Source organism: Pinus tabuliformis, chromosome 4_1 (assembly GCF_031772625.1).
Source record: "Pinus tabuliformis cultivar Carrire ecotype Pingquan chromosome 4_1, CPIR1, whole genome shotgun sequence".
Lineage (NCBI taxonomy): Eukaryota > Viridiplantae > Streptophyta > Pinopsida > Pinales > Pinaceae > Pinus > Pinus tabuliformis.
In genome coordinates this window covers 197,507,164-197,526,081 of record NC_142303.1, presented here as the reverse complement: position 1 = coordinate 197,526,081, position 18,918 = coordinate 197,507,164, and the positions used below count along the sequence as shown (strand labels likewise).

Here is an 18,918-nt window from a genome sequence, read left to right as displayed (position 1 = left end):
TCAGCCAGCAAACTCATGTAGGCCCAGAAGCCCAACAATCACGTCTATTCATCCTCAACATTTGTCTATAAATACATGATGCCTCCTCATTTGGACCATTGTTTTAAAAACCGGCCGTTTCGAAACCGAAACGGCCGAGTTGATCCGAGTTGATGCTGTTGGGAGTGACCCGGCCTTGGAAACGGTCCGGTTGGCCGAGTCACCCATGACTCGGCCAACCCGACCGTTTCCAATATGACTCGGCCGAGTCACAAAGGGACGGCCCTCCACACGTAAACAGCATTTAAAAATTGATTTTTTTGGGATTTTTAAATTGTTTAATGTTTGTTTTGGATCTCAAACTGTTATACCAACCACTGTCTTACTAGAGCTCTGCTATATCGTTATAAGTTGTGCATTATTGTCATGCATATGTATAGATTATATATATAGTATATACTGTGTCAACTATTATGTATAGATTACTGCTATGTTTAATATGTATACTGTTATGTAGGCTGTGTATACTATGTAAACAACCAAGTCAAGAGATCAAGTGTTGAATCAAGTTGTTGATGAGAAACTGCACTGTTCTGAGGCCTTAAGAGAATATCAATCATCGCAACAAAACTAGAAACCAATGATTGGCTTAGTGCATATGATCCACAACATACCTTTGTACCAAATCACAACGAAATTTGAAGTCAATGATTGGCGTGGTGCATTTATTTCTTGAAGTTACTCACTGATATACAAAGTGATTACTGCCACTGTCTTATAGTGAGAGTCAACAACATATATTGACAATCGGATGTCAATGTCTTGCAGAAGTTTCGTTTATGCAATAAGGTATCGTCCAAATTACAATTGAAATGTCAAACGATGCCCTGGATGAGGGCCTACTCTTGCACTCAACAGAATACCTAAGAGACTCAAAGTTACAAAACAAATTAATGCAAAAAGGACCTAAACAGTACTATGCTGCTGGTTATAAGGCCTAAAATCTGCAGTTAATATAACTTTTCCTCAAGCCCTACTACACATGTCCGAGCCCTAAACACTTTACTTGAGTCTTCAGTGCAAATGATTATCCACAGTCAAGCATAAGTCCTGTAGTTCATTGTTAGTGGATGTCGAGTTCTTTGGAGCAGGTCTGTAATAAAATTCTGGGTGTGCAATTGAAAAGGAATCCCAACCGAATCACAAGGGAAAAAGGAAGAGAACAGATCTTAAGGATAAAATAACCCTAGACTCAAGGTAAAACAACACCAGCGGATCAAAAATACAATAAAGTTCTGAAATTATACTCAAAGAATTACCCAAACAAATTCCATTGGAACACACAAAGGAATACAAATTGAAACCCTTACCTTGACACCTAGAGCTACTGTATTTTTTTTTCACTGTTCTGATGATGATGATCCAGAGATTGGTCGAGATGATCTTGGCTCCTCTGGCAGTAGCTACTAGCCAGTAGTAGTGTAGCTGCTAGCAGTGCTGCAGTAGTACTAGTATTGGAGTCTGGTCACCATCACAGTTTACTTTTGTTGTAGAGGCCATTTCTAGCCTCCTTGGTTATTTGTATTTTGTTTTGAGTCTTTGATCATGTATGACAGTTGACTATGTAATTGTATTGCCATTGGGTACCATTTTGATATAATGGATTGGTTCATGAGCCTACTTTGATCATATGTTGTCTTCCATCTATATTATAATGCTGTGTGTTTGGAAACAGGAATGAAAATCTTTAAAATTATGTTTAAAATATTTAAAATTATGTTTTTTAATAAAAAAAATAAATATTTAATGTATTTTTTACAACGACCGAGTCATTGAAATCGAGCCGGCCGAGTCATTACCGTTTCGGAGTCGGAGTCGGAGTCTATCCTCGGCCGAGTCGGAGTCGAAGTCGGAGTTTTAAAACATTGATTTGGACACACTTCACTCACTCATGTTCTCTCTCCTACTTTGATTGGGTACGAAAATCAAAAGCTACTCTCCACACGTGCGAAGGGAATGAAGGGTTTTTCTGTTTCAAAGTTGACCAGATTTGACCGAAAATTTCAGAGCTTGTTTTGACTGCGTTGACCAAGCGTTGACCTGTTTTAAGTGCGGTTTTGGGTGGAGGATTTTTGTTCTAGCAGGCTACAGTTCTGGGCACAAGAACCGAGGCAATCTAACCTCATGTTTGACCAGCATTGACTGTACTAGGGTTGGCAGCAGAGTTGACTTTTTTTGACCAATTTTGACTGGACTTTTTCGAATTGTTTTGCGCTAATTAGACTTGTTGTTGGAGGCCGAAGTTGACTAAGTTTGACCGAGCTAAATTGAGGAAGAAATTTGCCTTGTTGACCAGCATTGACTTTCTGGTTAGGGCTTTATGTTTCTGTTGTTTGACTAATCAGATTTTCACTGTAATTGGACAAGTGAATATTATACATTGTAGCTCTCTGCTGAACTTTGAAAAATTATAAGAATAATTGATCAAGGGTTTCCCCACATTGGGGTTTGTCCCTGGCTGGTGCTATATCTTGTGTCCTCTTGTCTTGGCTAGTCTTCTACTGTTATTGTTTATGTTCTATTTGCATTTTACTATCATGTTGATGTGATTGCTAAACTGGATATTGATATTGGGCTAATAAAGAAATTGAAGTAAAATTGCTCTAAGCATAGAACATACCATTGTTATCCTAAAATTAACATGGAATCAAAGCTGAGGTGAAGACAAAGCCCAAGCAAGAGTGAAGAGCAATCACTAAGAGGAGCAATCATTGATCAAGAACAAGTCTCAATGGCCTCCACATCCTACTTCAAGTCTGATGATAAGCTTCATGATAAGTCTGATTATCATGCATGGAAGATATCTCTTGATTTGACTTTAGAAGAGTAAGATGTCATGGATTATGTGCAGGGAAAGATTCTGGAACCTCCTTAAAATGCACCGGTTGCTGCTAAGATAGAGTACAAGAAGGATGAAGTCAAAGCCAAGAAGATCATCAGGGATTCTATTCATAAGCACTTAGTTGCTTACATCTCCGATTTGAATACATCAAAGGAGATATATGACAGGTTGGTTGGCATGTTCAAATCTAGCAATGCAAATCAGATTCTTTTCCTCAAGAACAAGCTGAAGGATATAAAGAAGGGAAAATATGAAGATATTCAATCCTACTTCATGAGGATTACTGAGATCAAAAATGATCTTCTTTCTATTGGAGAAGTTATTGCTGATAGGGAGCTTACCCTCATTGCCCTTGGAGGACTCCCTCGTGAATGGCATGTGTTCAACACTATTATTCTTAATAACGACAGGATTCCAGGTTTTGAAGAATTGCTCTCAAGAAGAAACAAGGATGATGGAACTAGATATGCCTTCAAATAGGAATGATCCTACTGCATTCTCCGCTCATGCTAAAAAGAAGAACAACGCAGGTTCAAAGAAGCAATGTCAAGGAAGGTCGGGTTTCAAAAATGGAAGGAAGGGAAGATGCTTCATTTGCAACAAGTTTGGTCACTATGCCAGGGAGTGTCCAAATAGAAGGGACACATCTCATGATGATGATCACAATCATTCCAGGGGCAACAACAACAATCAAAGGAATGGCAGGTTCAACAACAAAGGGAAAAGGAATGCTTCCGCTACTCAACTTGGAAATGATCGAGCTTCTAAAAGAACAAGAAACTCCAGGTATGATGAGTCTAATGTTGTAAATTCTAAGCAAAAGGAATTTTATCTTATATCTGCCCTCTCTACTGCCTCTCCTCCGGATACTTTGGGAAATTGGTTGATTGATAGTGGTGCCTCAAGGCACTTCACCAGGTACAAGGAAGCTCTTTCAAATCTGATAGAGAAGGATACAAATTTGGAAATTATCCTTGGAGACAATGCCACCTATCTCGTGAAGGGAGTTGGGAATGTTACCCTTCAATTGAATCAAGGTAACACCGTTCATCTTCAAGAAGTACTATATGTACCTAATCTAAAGAAGAATCTAGTGTCTATCTCTCTCGATGGAAGACAAAGGATTCAAGGTGGCATTCATCAATGGAAAAGTACGTGTGTGGAATAAAAATTTCAAAGATGCATTTACACTTGGCTTCAAGGTTGATAGCCTATATCAAGTTGGAGGAAGCCCATTGGGAGCTATGTCTTGCGACACATCACTTCAATTTGAATTATGGCACCGAAGGTTTGCTCATCTACATTATAAGGTTCATCCGATGCAAGGAAGATGGTGACAGGTATGCCCGAATTTAAAGTAGAACATGAAGGTGTTTGTCAGAGGTGTGGCGAAGGAAAGCATACAACGGGACCATTCCTCTCAAGTGATAGCAAGACTACTGACATATTGTAATTGATTCATTCTGATCTATCTGGTGCAATGCCCGTGAACTCATTGCGAGGATACTTATATTATGCAACCTTTATAGATGATTTCTCTTGCAAGACTTGGATATATTTCTTGAAGAAGAAGGACGAAGTATTCTCATGGTTCCGTTCTTTCAAAGCTTTGGTTCAAAATCAAACCGGGAAAAAGATCAAAATATTGAGGACCGATAATGGAACCGAATATGAATCAAATGAGTTCAAAGATTATTGTATAGAAGCTGGCATTAAGAGGGAGACTACTACCACATATACTCCTGAGCAAAATGGTGTCACTGAAAGGAAGAACCGTTCTATCGTAGAAGCCACTCGTGCCATGCTTCGTGATCAAAGCCTTCCAAAGTTCTTATGGGCCAAAGTTGCAAACACCGTCATGTATGTTCAAAATAGATGCCCTCATCAAGCATTGGACTCCAAGACTCTCAAAGAAGTTTTCACTGGTAAGAAACCTGATGTTTCTCACTTTAGAATTTTTGGTAGCCCCGTATATTTTCATGTGCCTAAAGAAAAGAGAAGCAAATTGGATGCTTTTGGGAAGAAAGGAACATTTGTGGGCTACAATGAAACTTCTAAGGCATATAGAATCTATGTCCCTGGTCAAAGAGAAGTGGAGATAAGTCATGATGTCACTTTCGATGAGGATGCTGCCCTTGGGAAGATTAGTAACCTTCCTCTTCCAAGGAAGGATAAAGAAGCAGATTCCGAAAAGCAGGGAGAACCGCAGGATGAGCAAATGTCTGATGTTGAAGGACCAATGGATCCCATTGATCCACCCCCTCATGAGCCCTCCTCCTCGAAAAGGAGACCCTCATGGCTTAGGGAGACTCTCGAAGATGTCGAGAGACATGTTGCACCTAGAGGGACATTTCATGAAAGCAAGAAGTCGAATAAGTACCAAGGGTACTTAACTGCAATGAGCACCATTGTTCAATTTGAGCCTTGCACATTAGAAGAAGCTGCCAAACACCAGATGAATGAAGAGTATAAGTCGATTATGAAGAATGATGTCTAGGATGTGGTTCCTAGACCCAAGGACAAATTTGTTGTCATCTCGAAATGGCTCTTCAAGATCAAGCATGGAGTTGATGGAAGTGTTGAAAAGTTCAAGGCCAAATTCGTTGCTCGAGGCTTCTCTCAAAAGGAAGGTGTAGATTATGATGAGATATTTGCACCAGTTGCCCGCTACACCACCATCTATTCGATTATAGCCCTTGCTGCCTCGCAAGGATGGAATCTCACCAGACGGCTGTCAAGACTACCTTTTTGCATGGTTCACTTAAGGAGGAAGTCTATGTAGAACAACCTGAGGGGTTCGAAGTTCAAGATCGTCAAACACATGTATGCAGGTTGAAGAAAGCCCTTTATGGGTTGAAGCAAGCACCCCGAGCTTGGTATGAGAAGATCGATAGCTATCTAATGAAGCTGGGATTTACAAAAAGTGACGTTGATCCAAACCTTTACTTTAAGTTTGAGAATGATAGACCTCTCATCTTGGTACTCTATGTGGACGATCTCATTCTGACAGGTGTCGACCCTCATATTCATCAATGTAAGAGGGAGTTGGCTTTCGAATTCAAGATGAAGGACCTAAGGTTGGAAGTCTGGCAAAAGCCAGGGAAGATTTTCCTTTCTCAAGGAAAATATATTGTGAAGCTACTTGAAAGATTTGGGATGGTGGACTACAAGTCTGTGACTACTCCGATGGAACTTAACTTCAAGAAGTTATGCGGAAGTGTTGCTAGACCCGATTTGGGAAATCCTTTGGAGTATTGTCAACTCGTGGGGGGCCTGATATTCTTGGTGAACTCCCGTCCGGACATATGTTTTGCAGTGAATACATTGAGCCAGTTTATGGTCGAGCATCATCATATACATTGGATTGCTGCCAAGAATCTCTTGAGATATCTTTGGGGCACAATCACTTATGGATTGAGATACACTGCCAGGAATGTGAGGCTCCATGGTTACTCTGATGCAGCTTGGGCTGACAGTGTGGTGGATTGCAAAAGCACATCAAAATGTTGCTTCTCTCTAGGTTCTGCTTCAATATCATGGATGAGGAGGAAGCAGAAGTTGGTTGCTTTAAGCACCGCTGAGGCTGAATACATTGCTGCTAGTTTGGCCTCCTGTGAAGTTGTCTAGTTGAGGAAGCTCTTTAGTGAGTTGTTTGGACATGTGTTGGATACCATTGTGATCTTTTGTGACAACCAAAGTGGGATTCGTCTTTCTGAGAATCCCGTGTTTCATGATCGCTCCAAGCATATTGATATCAGGTACCACTTTATCCGGGATATGGTACAGCGGGGAGCAATAAGGCTCCATCATATTGGGACCGATGAGCAAGTCGTCGATATTCTTACGAAGCCCCTCGGGAAGGTCAAATTCTTAACCTTCCGTGAACGACTTGGAGTCGTGGAGAGACCCTCTTATGAGGGTCCTGTATGAGATGGATAGTGAGCTCTGGGAGCTCCGGGGGGCTTGGGGTACTTCTTGGAGCGATGAGCGACCATAGGGTGACTCACCCTCCCCTAGTGGTGCGTTGTGTACAGGGTGAATGGTTCACCTTCCCCTGTGATACCCCATGGTGGCATATGCATAGGCTGAGTGGTTCACCCTCCCCTATGGCATGTGAGCAGGATGAATGGTTCACCTTCTCCTGCCGATACATCCTACCCATGTAGTTCAGGACTCATGGGAAGTACCTCTCATTTGGCCAACGAGTAGGGAAATTAGAAGAGGGACCATAGTACCACTGATGGATGCATCATGTACTACCATACTCCCTATGATAGAGCCTAGGATGTTGATATTGATCTGGAATTAATGGAAAACTGACTTCAAGTTAGTTAAAAGTGGTATGACACATAGGCTGAGTGGTTCACCCTCCCCTATGGCATGTGAGCAGGATGAATGGTTCACCTTCTCCTGTCGATACATCCTACCCATGTAGTTCGGGACTCATGGGAAGTACCTCTCATCTAGCCAACGAGTAGGGAATGAGGAGAGGGACCATAGTACCATCGATGGATGCATCGTGTACTACCATACTCCCTATGCTAGAGCCTAGGATGTTGATATTGATCTAGAATCAATGGAAACTGACTTCAGGTTAGTTAAGAGTGGTATGACACACTCTCTATTATTGGAGACTGACTTCGGGTAAGTGAAGAATGATATGATACATTCTCGATCACTTCTTCTTTCTTCATAGTTCAACAAATCAGAGCAGAGCGGAGACAGTGATGGTACATATTGTCAGACAGTTTGGCAAGTGAAGTTCTCCCTAGTTCAGAGGGAGTGTTAATTTTGGCAACTAGGGCCAAACTTCACATTGGACAGCTCATATGAGGCAGCTCATATTTTTCTTGGAATCCTCTCTCCGAGAGGTGTAGGATTGATCTAAAGATCATCCCATTCTGAAATGTACAAATGAAGTCATGAATTTATTTTGATTATGGACAAATTATCAAGGTCGGCCAACAAACTCATGTAGGCTCAAAAGCCCAACAATCACGTCTATTCATCCTCAACATTTGCCTATAAATACATGATGCCTCCTCCTCATTTGGACACACTTCACTCACTCACCTTCTCTCTCCTACATTGATTGGGTACGAAAATCAGAAGTTGCTCTCCACACGTGCAAAGGTAAGGAAGGGTTTTTCTATTTCAGTGTTGACCAGATTTGACCGAAAATTTCAGAGGTTGTTTTCACTGCATTGACCAAGTGTTGACCTGTTTTAGGTGGGATTTTGGGTGGAGGATTTGTGTTCCAGCAGGCCAAAATTCTTCGCACAAGAACCGAGGCAATCTAACCTCTTGATTGACCAACATTGATTGTACTAGGGCTGGCCATAGAGTTGACTTTTGTTGACCAATTTTGACTGGACTTTTTCGAATTGTTTTGGGCTGATTAGACTCGTTGTTAGAGGCCGAAGTTGATTGAGTTTGACCGAGCTAAATTGGGGAATAAATCTGCCCTGTTGACTAGCATTGACTTTTTGATTAGGGCTTTTTGTTTATGTTGTTTGACTTATCAAATTTTCACTATAATTGGACAAGTTAATATTATACATTGTACTCTCTCTCTCTGTTGAACTTTTGAAAAATTATAAGAAGAATTGATCAAGGGTTTCCCCACATTGAGCTTAGGTACATTCCTTTTGTAGGAATGAGTACATTCCTTTATTGGAATATGTCCTCCTTATTTGAGAGGGAGAGATAGACACGTCATTCTGGTCTTCCCCTGGGGAGACAAAATGGAGGATTGGGTAATTATTTAGTATTTGATACTCTTTGAGGATGAGATGGGGCATCCAATAGAAGAATAGTCGTGGAGGACCGATATTCTTTGGGGGCTGGGGAGTCCAAGATAAGAATAGTCCTCATGGAACACACCTTGAGTTCCCAGGTAGGGGATGTTCTGAGAGAGACAGTGATGAGAGTGTCTATAAATCATTGGTCTTGCCAGCATTGAACTCAAGATCTTGTGAAGAGATGGAGTTGTTAGTCAAGGCCTTGCTATGTGACAATGCTCGTTGATATGATGCTATACAAATGAGTTACCAATCTGAATTCTTCTTATGAGAAAATCTTCAAATTGAAAATGACCAAGTACCATTATGAATACCTCCCTAGTTAAGAGGGAGTGTTGAAAAATGTAACTAGGTTCGATCTTCATAATGAAAAGTAATTGTGACTCTTGTAAATGATGTAATGAAGAAAAATAAAATTATTATTGTAAGCCTTGCTTCATGGATTTCATGAGCAAGTGATTTTATTTTAGATGGCTCCCATTGAGAGCCTTAGGATTTGTCTTTAAAGTCAAAGAATTAATGTCGTGTATGAAGAGCTCTTCTTGAGCATGTGTAAAATGTATATGAGTCAATTAAGTGTCTAGAAAGCCCTCCAAAAGACAAGCGCGGTTCTCCTCTCTTGAAGTTGACCTCCAAACAAAGTAAAGATCATGTCGGCCTACCTTATGAAGTCACATCAGTTCACATGGTTCATGTCAGCTTAATATGACAAGCAAACCACTATAAATAGGTGTGAAGGCACCTCGCATTAGTAAAGTACACAGGTTCGAATTTCCTTCTGAAATTTCGGTGATGAAGTATAGAAGACAGTTCGGTGATATCTTTGTGTTTTCGTATGGGTAAGACAGAGATAAGAATCAGATCTTTGGCACAGTTCAGAAAGTTCAACTTCTTTTGTAGTTTCGGTGGGGCAGTCACAATGAAAGGTTCTAATCACAGTGCAGACTTCGGATGGGTAAGAACAGCGAGGAGACTTAGGGACAGAACTTTGTATATCCCTGTGGTCTTCGAATGGGTAGTAGCAGAATTAAGTCTTGATACATATCTCTGAGATTTCGGTATTAAGACAGTAAAGGATACAAGTTCAAAGTTCAAACCTATCTAAAGTGCATATATCAGTTCGGATTGATAGTAAAGGAATTCTAAAGGAAGAATCTCGGTGTTACTATAGAAGATCACCAAATGATCAAGGGTATAGATACTATGGAGATGATCTCGATATAATCTCTGTCTCACAGCGAAGAGGATTTGATAGATGATCATCAGCATGTGGCAAGGTCTCGATACTATCACAAAGAAGATCAAAGTTGGAAGAGGATCAAAGAATAAGGCTGATTGTCAAGAGAGCTTGTGTCTTGTCTTGGAGGAGCTATTAGGTCAAGGGTCTTGGTCTTGGTATTCGTCAATTGGAATCTCTATAAGAAGAATTTGTGCGGGTTTTCCTCTAAAAGAGTGAGAGGTTTTGGCCCTAGCTCATAGCCTACATGTTGTGTCTCTTGTCTATTTACGTTTATGCATTGGTAGTTGTTTGATGAAGAAGAACAATAATAATCTAAGTAAAGAAGATCGTAATCTAAAGTTGAGAAGAACACTCACAAACAGTTACTAATCAAAGAGAAATCACCTAATGTTAATGCCCTAGATTTCTCAACACTTAGGAGGGTAATATGGGGCATTAAGGGAGATATCCAAAGGTAATAATAGTAAAGGCTTGGATATTGCTATAAAGGTCATCATTAGAAATATAGCTTATTTAATAGTAAATATTTTAGAGAAGGAACCTTGTACTAATACTAAGCTTCTTACAATATTTGTAATCACGCTATGACATAGGCATTATTTATTAATGATAGCCTTTATAGCAATACTTGAGCATCTATTATTGTTTAGTGACACATAATGACCTAAAGTCGTCAATGAACTTGAAACCTGCAAGCTTGCAACTTTTTGATAATTAAACTGAGTTACTTACACCATTAGCTCCTAGCCACAATAATTAAGCCTGAAAATATTACAACAATGAAATTTAAGGGTTTTGAATTTAATTCTACACTAAAAATAATATTGTCCCTCATGAGTATATTTATAAATTCTCTAGGAGTATAGTCCCTCACGTAGTACATCAAACTATGCAAGTGAATAAGTTTATCTCTTCAATTTTTTAGTTAATTATCTTTTCCTAATTATCAGTTCTTTTTTAACTAATTTTCAAATATAAATAGTGTAGATTAAAATTGGTTGTGGCAGAGAATTATCTATTCTTTATTCCACTTATTTCCCATTGCAATGGAAAAAAGTTGATCAGCGTTGCGAAGTAGACCACCCCTTTCCCAACAGAAATCTTCCACAGTGGCGTCAAAAAAATCGAGAGTAAAGAATATCAAGAAGCATAAAAAGCCTTTGAAGCAAAGCTATGGGCAACTGCAAAATGCATTCAATCTTATAGTGGAGGAGTAAATGGAACAACTGGTTCAAAGGTTTGGTTTTTCCCTTATTGTAAAACACAAAAATCAGGGAATGTAGGAAGAGTTCAATGGCATTTACTTGGAATGGGGAAAAAAGAACAAATAACTTTATGTCTAAGTGTACCTAAAACAAAGGAAACTTCTCTACATAAGCAATTTAATGAACTTGAAAAGTTGAGACATATTGTTGAAGGTTTAATTCAAACCAACAACAATCCTAGTGGATTGACAGTTGGTGGTCCACACTCTTATTCTCAACATCAAGTTTTTGTTTCCCACCTTGAAAACTTATGGAGGGAAAAGGAAAGGAAAATCTTGATGCATCCATTGAACGAATTTTTTTCGCAAATGGCATAGCTTTTATTGTTTGCAGATCTCCTTATTGGAAGGAAATGGTGAGGGATCTAGCTAACACTACTAAAGGTTACAAGCCTCTTAGCTATGAAAAGATGAGGACAACAATGTTATTTGAAGAGAGTGCTCGGGTTGAAGGTAGACTTCATGACCTTAAAAATAGTTGGAAGGAATCTAGGGTCTTCATTGTCTCAGAGGGTTGGACAAATGTCAGCCATCGTCCCCTTATCGATATTTTAGTTTCTAGCCCAAAAGGAGTTATGTTCTTAAAATCCCATGATACCATAGAAAAGACAAAAGATGATCCATATCTAATAGGTCTCTTCAAAGAGGCATTAGAGGAGGTTGAAAGAGAAAATGTGGTCCAAATTATTAAAGACAATGCCTCAAACAATGTCCTTGTTGGGGGATTGATTGAGGATGAATACCCAACAATTTTTTGAACTCTTTGTTTTGTGCACTGCATTAATTTTCTATTAAAAAATATTAAGAACATTGCATGGGTTACCCCGATCGAGGTGGGGAAAAGGGAATTGTACAAAGAAATGATGGTGGGCAATGCGCGACAGCACAAGCCACATCTCAGGGTAATCATATTAAGGGATGCAATGATGGCAGGCAAGAAAGGCCGAAACCCGAGACAAGGAACCGAGAGAATAATGGAGAAGGCAGGGGAAAAGAACGGCGGCGCTCAGTCGGTGGATTACAAGACAGATGGCGATAAATCAACAGGAGCAGGAGAAGGTAAGACAACTGATAAACCGAAGATTAGAAAGGTGGCGAAGGTTGAAGCTATCTGGCAAAGAAACCCTGGTTACCATCTCAGAAGAGGGCAGGAGGCTATGGCGGAGGGAGGAAGGAAGGAAAGTGAAAACATTGGAGAGGATGGCAGACGGATGGAGCAGGGGAAGAACAAGCAGGAAGTCCGGAACGCGAGAAAGAATGCTAAGCAGCAGACAGAGGAGAAAGAAAGCTTGCAGGAGACTAAAAAACATCAGCTGTCCAAGGAAGGAGAGGTTAGGAACAAGAGGATGGAGCAGGAGCTGACGGAAGAAGAAGGAAATCATAGGGAAGGAGAAATGGAGACCGGGAAGGAAAAATGCATGGTGAAGGGGATTTTTTAGGTTGGTCAAGGAAGTCGGGATAACACCAAAGGAAGACCATCCACAAGAGGTAAGAGCAGAAGGCGCAGGGGTCGTGGGAGAATTTGGCAAGCTGAACGCTATGAAACTAAGACACCGCCTCCAAATCAACAGAAAAGAGGGCGTCGAACCACGGAGCAGATAGCTCAGGAAGCAGAACGAGCATACAACGAAGGGACCAACGCGGAGATAAGAAGGATTATTGATGACTTGGAAAATAAAGTTCTGGAGGAGGCCTCTGATCCAGAAATGGAGGAATGGAGCATTCTTATTCCGGACCCTGGGAACACAAGGGGACGCTTATCGTTGTATAAGCAGGCACTGCATGTTTATTGGGTTGTGAAGCGTCTATTAGCAAAAGCCATGGAACAGGTCGCCGAGGAGATGACGGAGATAGCTCAAGGATTCCCGAACTTGAAAAAGGAAATGAATAACCTGCAGCTCACGCTCCTAAAGCAGGACAGCAAACTAGAGGAAATCTGAATCATGCTGAAAGAGATAACCACCACGCAGCGTGAGGAGGAGATCAAACAGGAACTCATGGTAGATTGATTTGTTTTGCTCTGTTTTCAAATGAATTCTCAGCTAGGCCTAAGAAAATCAGTTTTGTGGGCAAGTTTTTGACCTGTAATAGCTGATAGGAATATAGAAATAGTAGGTTGATAGGGTGATGCTTATGGTTTAAACATGTTTCTGCACTTGCATGGGTTATAAGTTGAGATTCTCAAACTTTTGGTGACCAACAGACCCAGTTTCCCTTTGGGGCGGGTTGAGGTCACTAGTGACTGTACATATTTTATTTTGGATGTATATAATAGAAAAGATCCTACCGTAGCTTACAAAAAAAACATGCATGGGTTGCGAAAAATATAACTGAAACAAAGATGCTACAAAATTTTATTGTTAATCATGCAACATCGATAGCTATTTATAGGAAATATACAAATCTTCAGCTTCTTCAATGTATCGAGACTAAATTTGCATATGCATTCATTATGCTTCAGCGCCTTATTAAAATGCATCAATCTTTGAAAGAGATGGTGGCATTAATGGATTAGCATAAGTGGAAGGGTTCTCATTCTGAGGATGGCCCAAAAGTTGAGGACATTATTATTAACCTTTCTTCAGAGGATTTCTAGAGGAGAGTGGAGGATATAGTCACCCTCATTACAGCTATTGTTTCCACCCTTCGCATTTTTGATAGTGATCAACCATGCTTAGGGGATGTGTTTGAGAGTATGGATCAAATGAGAGAGAAGCTTCATGACATAATGGAAGATGAAAATTCTAGGATCGACAAAGACACCAGAAATTAAGTGTGGGAACTTAATTTGACAAGGTGGAAAATGCTTCATAGCCCTCTTCATTCAATTGTTTTCCTACTCAATCATAAATGGTTTCATAACAAACCATCTTCAAATGTAGAAGTGATGCAAAATTGAAACACTTTTATAAGTAGGTGTTACAATTGTGAGGATCGCATTGCTTTACGACTAGAGTTGAGAAAACACTTGAGATCAAAAAACCACTTTGCAAAGGAAGACTGTGCATACAACAGAGAACAACTTGGACCCATAGACTTCTGGATGCAATATGGTACAGGGACTCCCTTGCTCTGTCAATTGGCTATTTGGTTGCTTTCACAGGTATGCCTAAAAACAAATACCTTTAATGTATTGATTTATTGTTTAAGCAATTAAGTCTAAAGTTCATTTTGGATTATTTTCCTTTTAAGATTTAAGATGTTTATTGCTAACATAATGTTAATTTTATTTCACAAGTGACTAGTTCATTTGCATGTAAAAGAAATTGGAGTAGATATGCTTTTGTACATTCGACAAAGAAGAATCGCCTAGGCAAAAAAATGGCACAAGATTTGGTGTTTGTACACTCAAATCTACGTTTGTTATCTCGACAACAACTAGAGTACAAAACTGGACTCATAAGAATGTGGGATTATGGTGGTTCACAAGATGATGGAGATGATGAGCTTCCACTTGAGGTGCTACAAGAAAACGTTGAAAACATGCTTGATAATACCAAGAAGTCTATTGACCAAAATAATGCTTTTGGAATTGGCTCAAGCTCAACAACCATTCTAGAAAATGAGCTTGAAAATCTAGATTATTAGGTTTACTTGCATTTTGCATATGAATTATTAGAAGTGGTTTTAGAGATACATCTATATTTAAAAGTATACATTTAATTATTTATATTTCAAATCTCTTATTCTCATAAGTGTCCTATTTTTTTAGAAATAATGATTGCGTAAATTGTTGGATCTGTTGAATTTTGTGCAGCTAAGGAAGAAATTTCCCTAGAAAAACACTCTAAGATTTAACCCCTTTCGCCCTTGAAGCGAATTATTTCTCAAGTGCAAATTATTTTTATAAATGCAAAAGTTATTTCAAAATGGTTTTATAAAGTTATTTTGACATGTGCAAAATAAAATCACTTAAGTGATCTAATTTGACATGTGCAAATTTGGATCACTCTAGGAGCTTCCAAAAACCTAATTCGAGTTAGGGCTTTGTCTCAAAGATTCCTATATATCAAAGAGAAGCCTTCATTTGCAACACATCAAGTTCTCTCTCTCTTGCTTTGGTGATCTAGCTCTCGCATTAGTGATCAAGCCCTCGTATCAGTAATTTATCTCTCTTATTGTTAGCAGATCTATTGTAGATTCGCAGATATTTGATAATCAATGGCAGATCTCTAATTATCAGTGGCAGATCTCTTATCATCATTGGCATATCTCTTATTATCAATGGCAGATCTCTAATTATCATTGGCAGATCTCTTATCAGCATTGGTAGATCTTTGATTATCAGTGGCAGATCTCTTATCATCATTGGCAGATCTAGTGCAGATTTCTCTCTCGCATTTCTAGAAATTTCTTTCTTGCTTTATTGTTTGGCAGATTTTGTATTATTGGCAAGATCTCTATCTTGTATTATCATTGGTGGAAAATCTCCCTTGTATCAGTTTTTGCAGATCTCGTATTACAAGTCTCATCCTCTCACACCTGGAGGATATTTACTTATTATTTGTGGCCAAATCATCTTATTGTGAAGGCGTATTGTCTTGGATTTCTAGCACGCATCTGGAGACTTGTTTATCTCATTCGTGAAAGCACTTGCAATTCTGAAGTTGATTTTCAATTCATTAACACTCATCTTGAAGCACGATCTTTGGAAGATATTTTTCTCATATCTGTGGCTAGATCACTTCGCACTAAAGGCTTGTTTTTTTTTTCAACTCGCATTGAGGCTTATTTGTCATCTGTTGGCAGACCTATTGTAGATCTCCTATTTGCACTTGTAATCTTTGTTGAAGGATTGAAGGATCTGTTATTCTACATTTGTGATCAGATCTCACACTTCAGAAGATTTGTCCTAGTTTGAAAAGGGGTTGAAGATCTAAGATAATTAATTTGAAAATTGCAAAATTTAACATGATCTACAAAATTATCACTTCTTTTTTAAAATTGAATCGCTAATTACGAATGTTTCTTTACAATTTCACAAGTGGAAACATTGGATGTTTATAATTAATGCTTTGTTTTATATTATTCACCTTTAATCTCATTTTTCCTCTCTTCTCGTTTCTTATACGCAAAACCTCCAAACTTCGTTTCTCATACCGTTCTCGTTTCTCGTTTCGTTTCCCGTTTCTGGTAACATGGGTGCGAATAGCTTCTTGTGGCATCTTAAAATAGTTTCTACAACTGTCAATCACCTTCCCTTTTATACCACATTGACTATGAGCACTGATCATCCAATATACCACGGCCTTTATGCTTACAAGGGTGACCATAAAGATAGTGGCCTCCTACTAACATAATGATTGATTGGTTGTGAGGTGATTATGCTTGCTTGCTTGGACCTCTCCTACCTCCTTTGTGTGGCCTGCGTACATGAGCATGTGTGATGATAACAGGAACAATATCAAACAGATTTCTTTCCCCCTCAAAACCCAGCAGGACAGATGGGCAAAAAAAAAATCAACTGCATTTAACCATAGTTCGTAGTCTGGCTTGGTCAACATAAAATAATCAACAAAGAAAACTGAAAAAGTCACCAGCAAGCACAACCACATTTTTTGATAGTGCCTATGTGTAATGGTGCATCGAATCTAGATGGACATGTTATGTGCATTGATTATGGACACTAGTGCAGGCACTTTTAAACCCGGGTTTAATATGCACCTGGAGGTTATCTCATGTTCCACTATTTAATTGGATCATTCATTTGTGTGAACTTTGGACATCGAGGTACATAATAGACCCCGGTTTAGATGAGCCTATGCTGGTTAGATAATTAAAGAATACGGTAGTTAGATAATTAAAGAATAGAAACAAACATGCCTTCACTCTGTACGACCTGGGCTTGAGCTCCTTCCGAATCTCGATCATTTTCTGCTCGTCTCGGTTCAGTCGTCTTGAAATCTGATACGGATGTAACAGGCCTGGAGTGTCGTAGAGCTTAGCCTTGGCAGGCAAAATGCCCCCAATTCTCAATATCCCCAACGTGGTGCCCGGAACAGGGGCCTCAGTCAAATGGGTGACTTTACCTCCTTCGTTCTTCCCAATCGTATTGATGAGAGTAGACTTCCCTGCATTCTGAGCCCCAATAACCCACACATTCCCTCTTGGACCAGCCAACTCCTTAATCCGAGCAATCAAATTCCTCACGCCCAAATCCTTGTGCGCACTCACTAGAAACACTCCGTTAAGCTTGGGTGCCCCTCCAACACGAGCCCTGGTTCGAACCCACCTGTTGATATGTGTACAAAAGAAGGCAATGAGAAACACCCAGACAAGAAAGAAAATGAAAGAGAAGAATCGCTGCAACTGCACAACCTATAATCCACAGAAGTCTAAAATTTATAGGTGAAGTTATATAAGATGGTAGGTGGAGCTTTGGATGAGGTTTACGATTAAAGTTACAAATACAAGATATGTAATTTTTACCTTACCTGTCCAAACGCGCAGGGGAAATCTGTGGTGGTAGGAGATCGACCTTGGTCGCCACCAAAATAAAACGAAGTTCCTCACCCTTGCCAGCTTCAATTGCATCCGACATCATCTTCGCTGCACGTCGCGGGAACGAACCGTCGAAGTCCACGGCGTCGACCACCATCACCACCACGGTACGGCTGTTCCTGCTCGACTTAATCAACCGGCTTCCCACGCTGGACTCGAAGTCGAAGTCAGGCAGCAAATTCTCGGCTCTTTGGTCCTTCACTTGACCGTAATGTCTGAGCGAATAGCACCGTGCACAGACCAGCGGGGTTTCTGTTTCTTCAACGCTCTCTGCCTTCGTTCTTTTGTTCTTCGTCATATCCTTCTTCGAAACCCTCTTCTTTCGCGTTAAGGTTTCTCCCGCAACCCTACCAAACCCTGACCCCGCATCTGCAAATCCGTCAATGGTTTTTATCCATTCTTCTATCTCATCCACGACCTTATCTTTATTTTTCTTCTCTTCTTCTTCATCTTCGATGAATTCATTAACCATTTCTTCATCATCATCTTCGGGTGTTTCAAAACCGGAATCTCTGGTCGGTCGAACAAAATAACCAGGGGCACCGGGGTTCTCGTCCTGCATGAAAACGCCGCACCCCGGACACACCAAGCGGGCGGCATCCTCGTCTCGGCCCTCGCTAAACCCTAAAATCACTGGGGCGACGTTATCAGTGGATTTCTTTTTCAATTTATTCGAACGACTGGGATATACGGTTTCAGGGCCTCCAGAGGCTTGGCAAATTATTATGCGTGATGTTTTCCATGAAAACTTTGAATTGGAGCTCTTTGAAAAGCTGATTAATGGACAATTTCTTCTGACGCAATTATTCACGGCTGATCTCTGTGGCGAGCTCAAAAAAATCGCAGAGAAGCGGAGGTCTAGCAGAGAAATCGCCATTGCCATCTGACTTTACCTAATTCAAGCTTTACTTGGATTTCATAGTCTTACTATCGTGAATGGCAGCGTCATTTCTGCGATAGTGAGAGAGCTCGTCTCCTAACCATCGGTATGTAGATTTGGGCGCGTAAGTCACATCTACATGACACATAAGAAAGATGTCTATGTTGATGATTTGGCCACGTAAGACATATCTACGTTACACTTAAACAGCATGGATATAATAGAATGAGTAAGTTTTGCATTGTAGAATTGTTAAATCGTTGAATTCATTGGCGCTTAATTTTGATGCCATGTGTTTTTTAAAATGCATGGACAAAATTTATGGTAATTTAGTGATTAAATTAGTAATGG

The 18,918-nt window shown here is 39.9% G+C and overlaps 1 protein-coding gene across 1 annotated transcript in view; it reads right to left on the bottom strand.

The window, feature by feature from the left end:
- LOC149174900 (GTP-binding protein BRASSINAZOLE INSENSITIVE PALE GREEN 2, chloroplastic-like) overlaps positions 1-18,692 on the bottom strand; it is a 40,371-nt gene extending 21,679 nt beyond the window's left edge. The window contains exons 1-2 of the mRNA XM_089419448.1: positions 17,621-18,692; positions 17,010-17,418 (exon numbers count right to left, since the gene is read on the bottom strand). Coding sequence (XP_089275574.1) covers positions 17,010-17,418; positions 17,621-18,570 — 1,359 coding nt within the window. The 5' untranslated portion in view covers positions 18,571-18,692. The remainder of the gene's footprint in view (positions 1-17,009; positions 17,419-17,620) is intronic.
- Between the last annotated feature and the right edge of the window lie 226 nt (positions 18,693-18,918).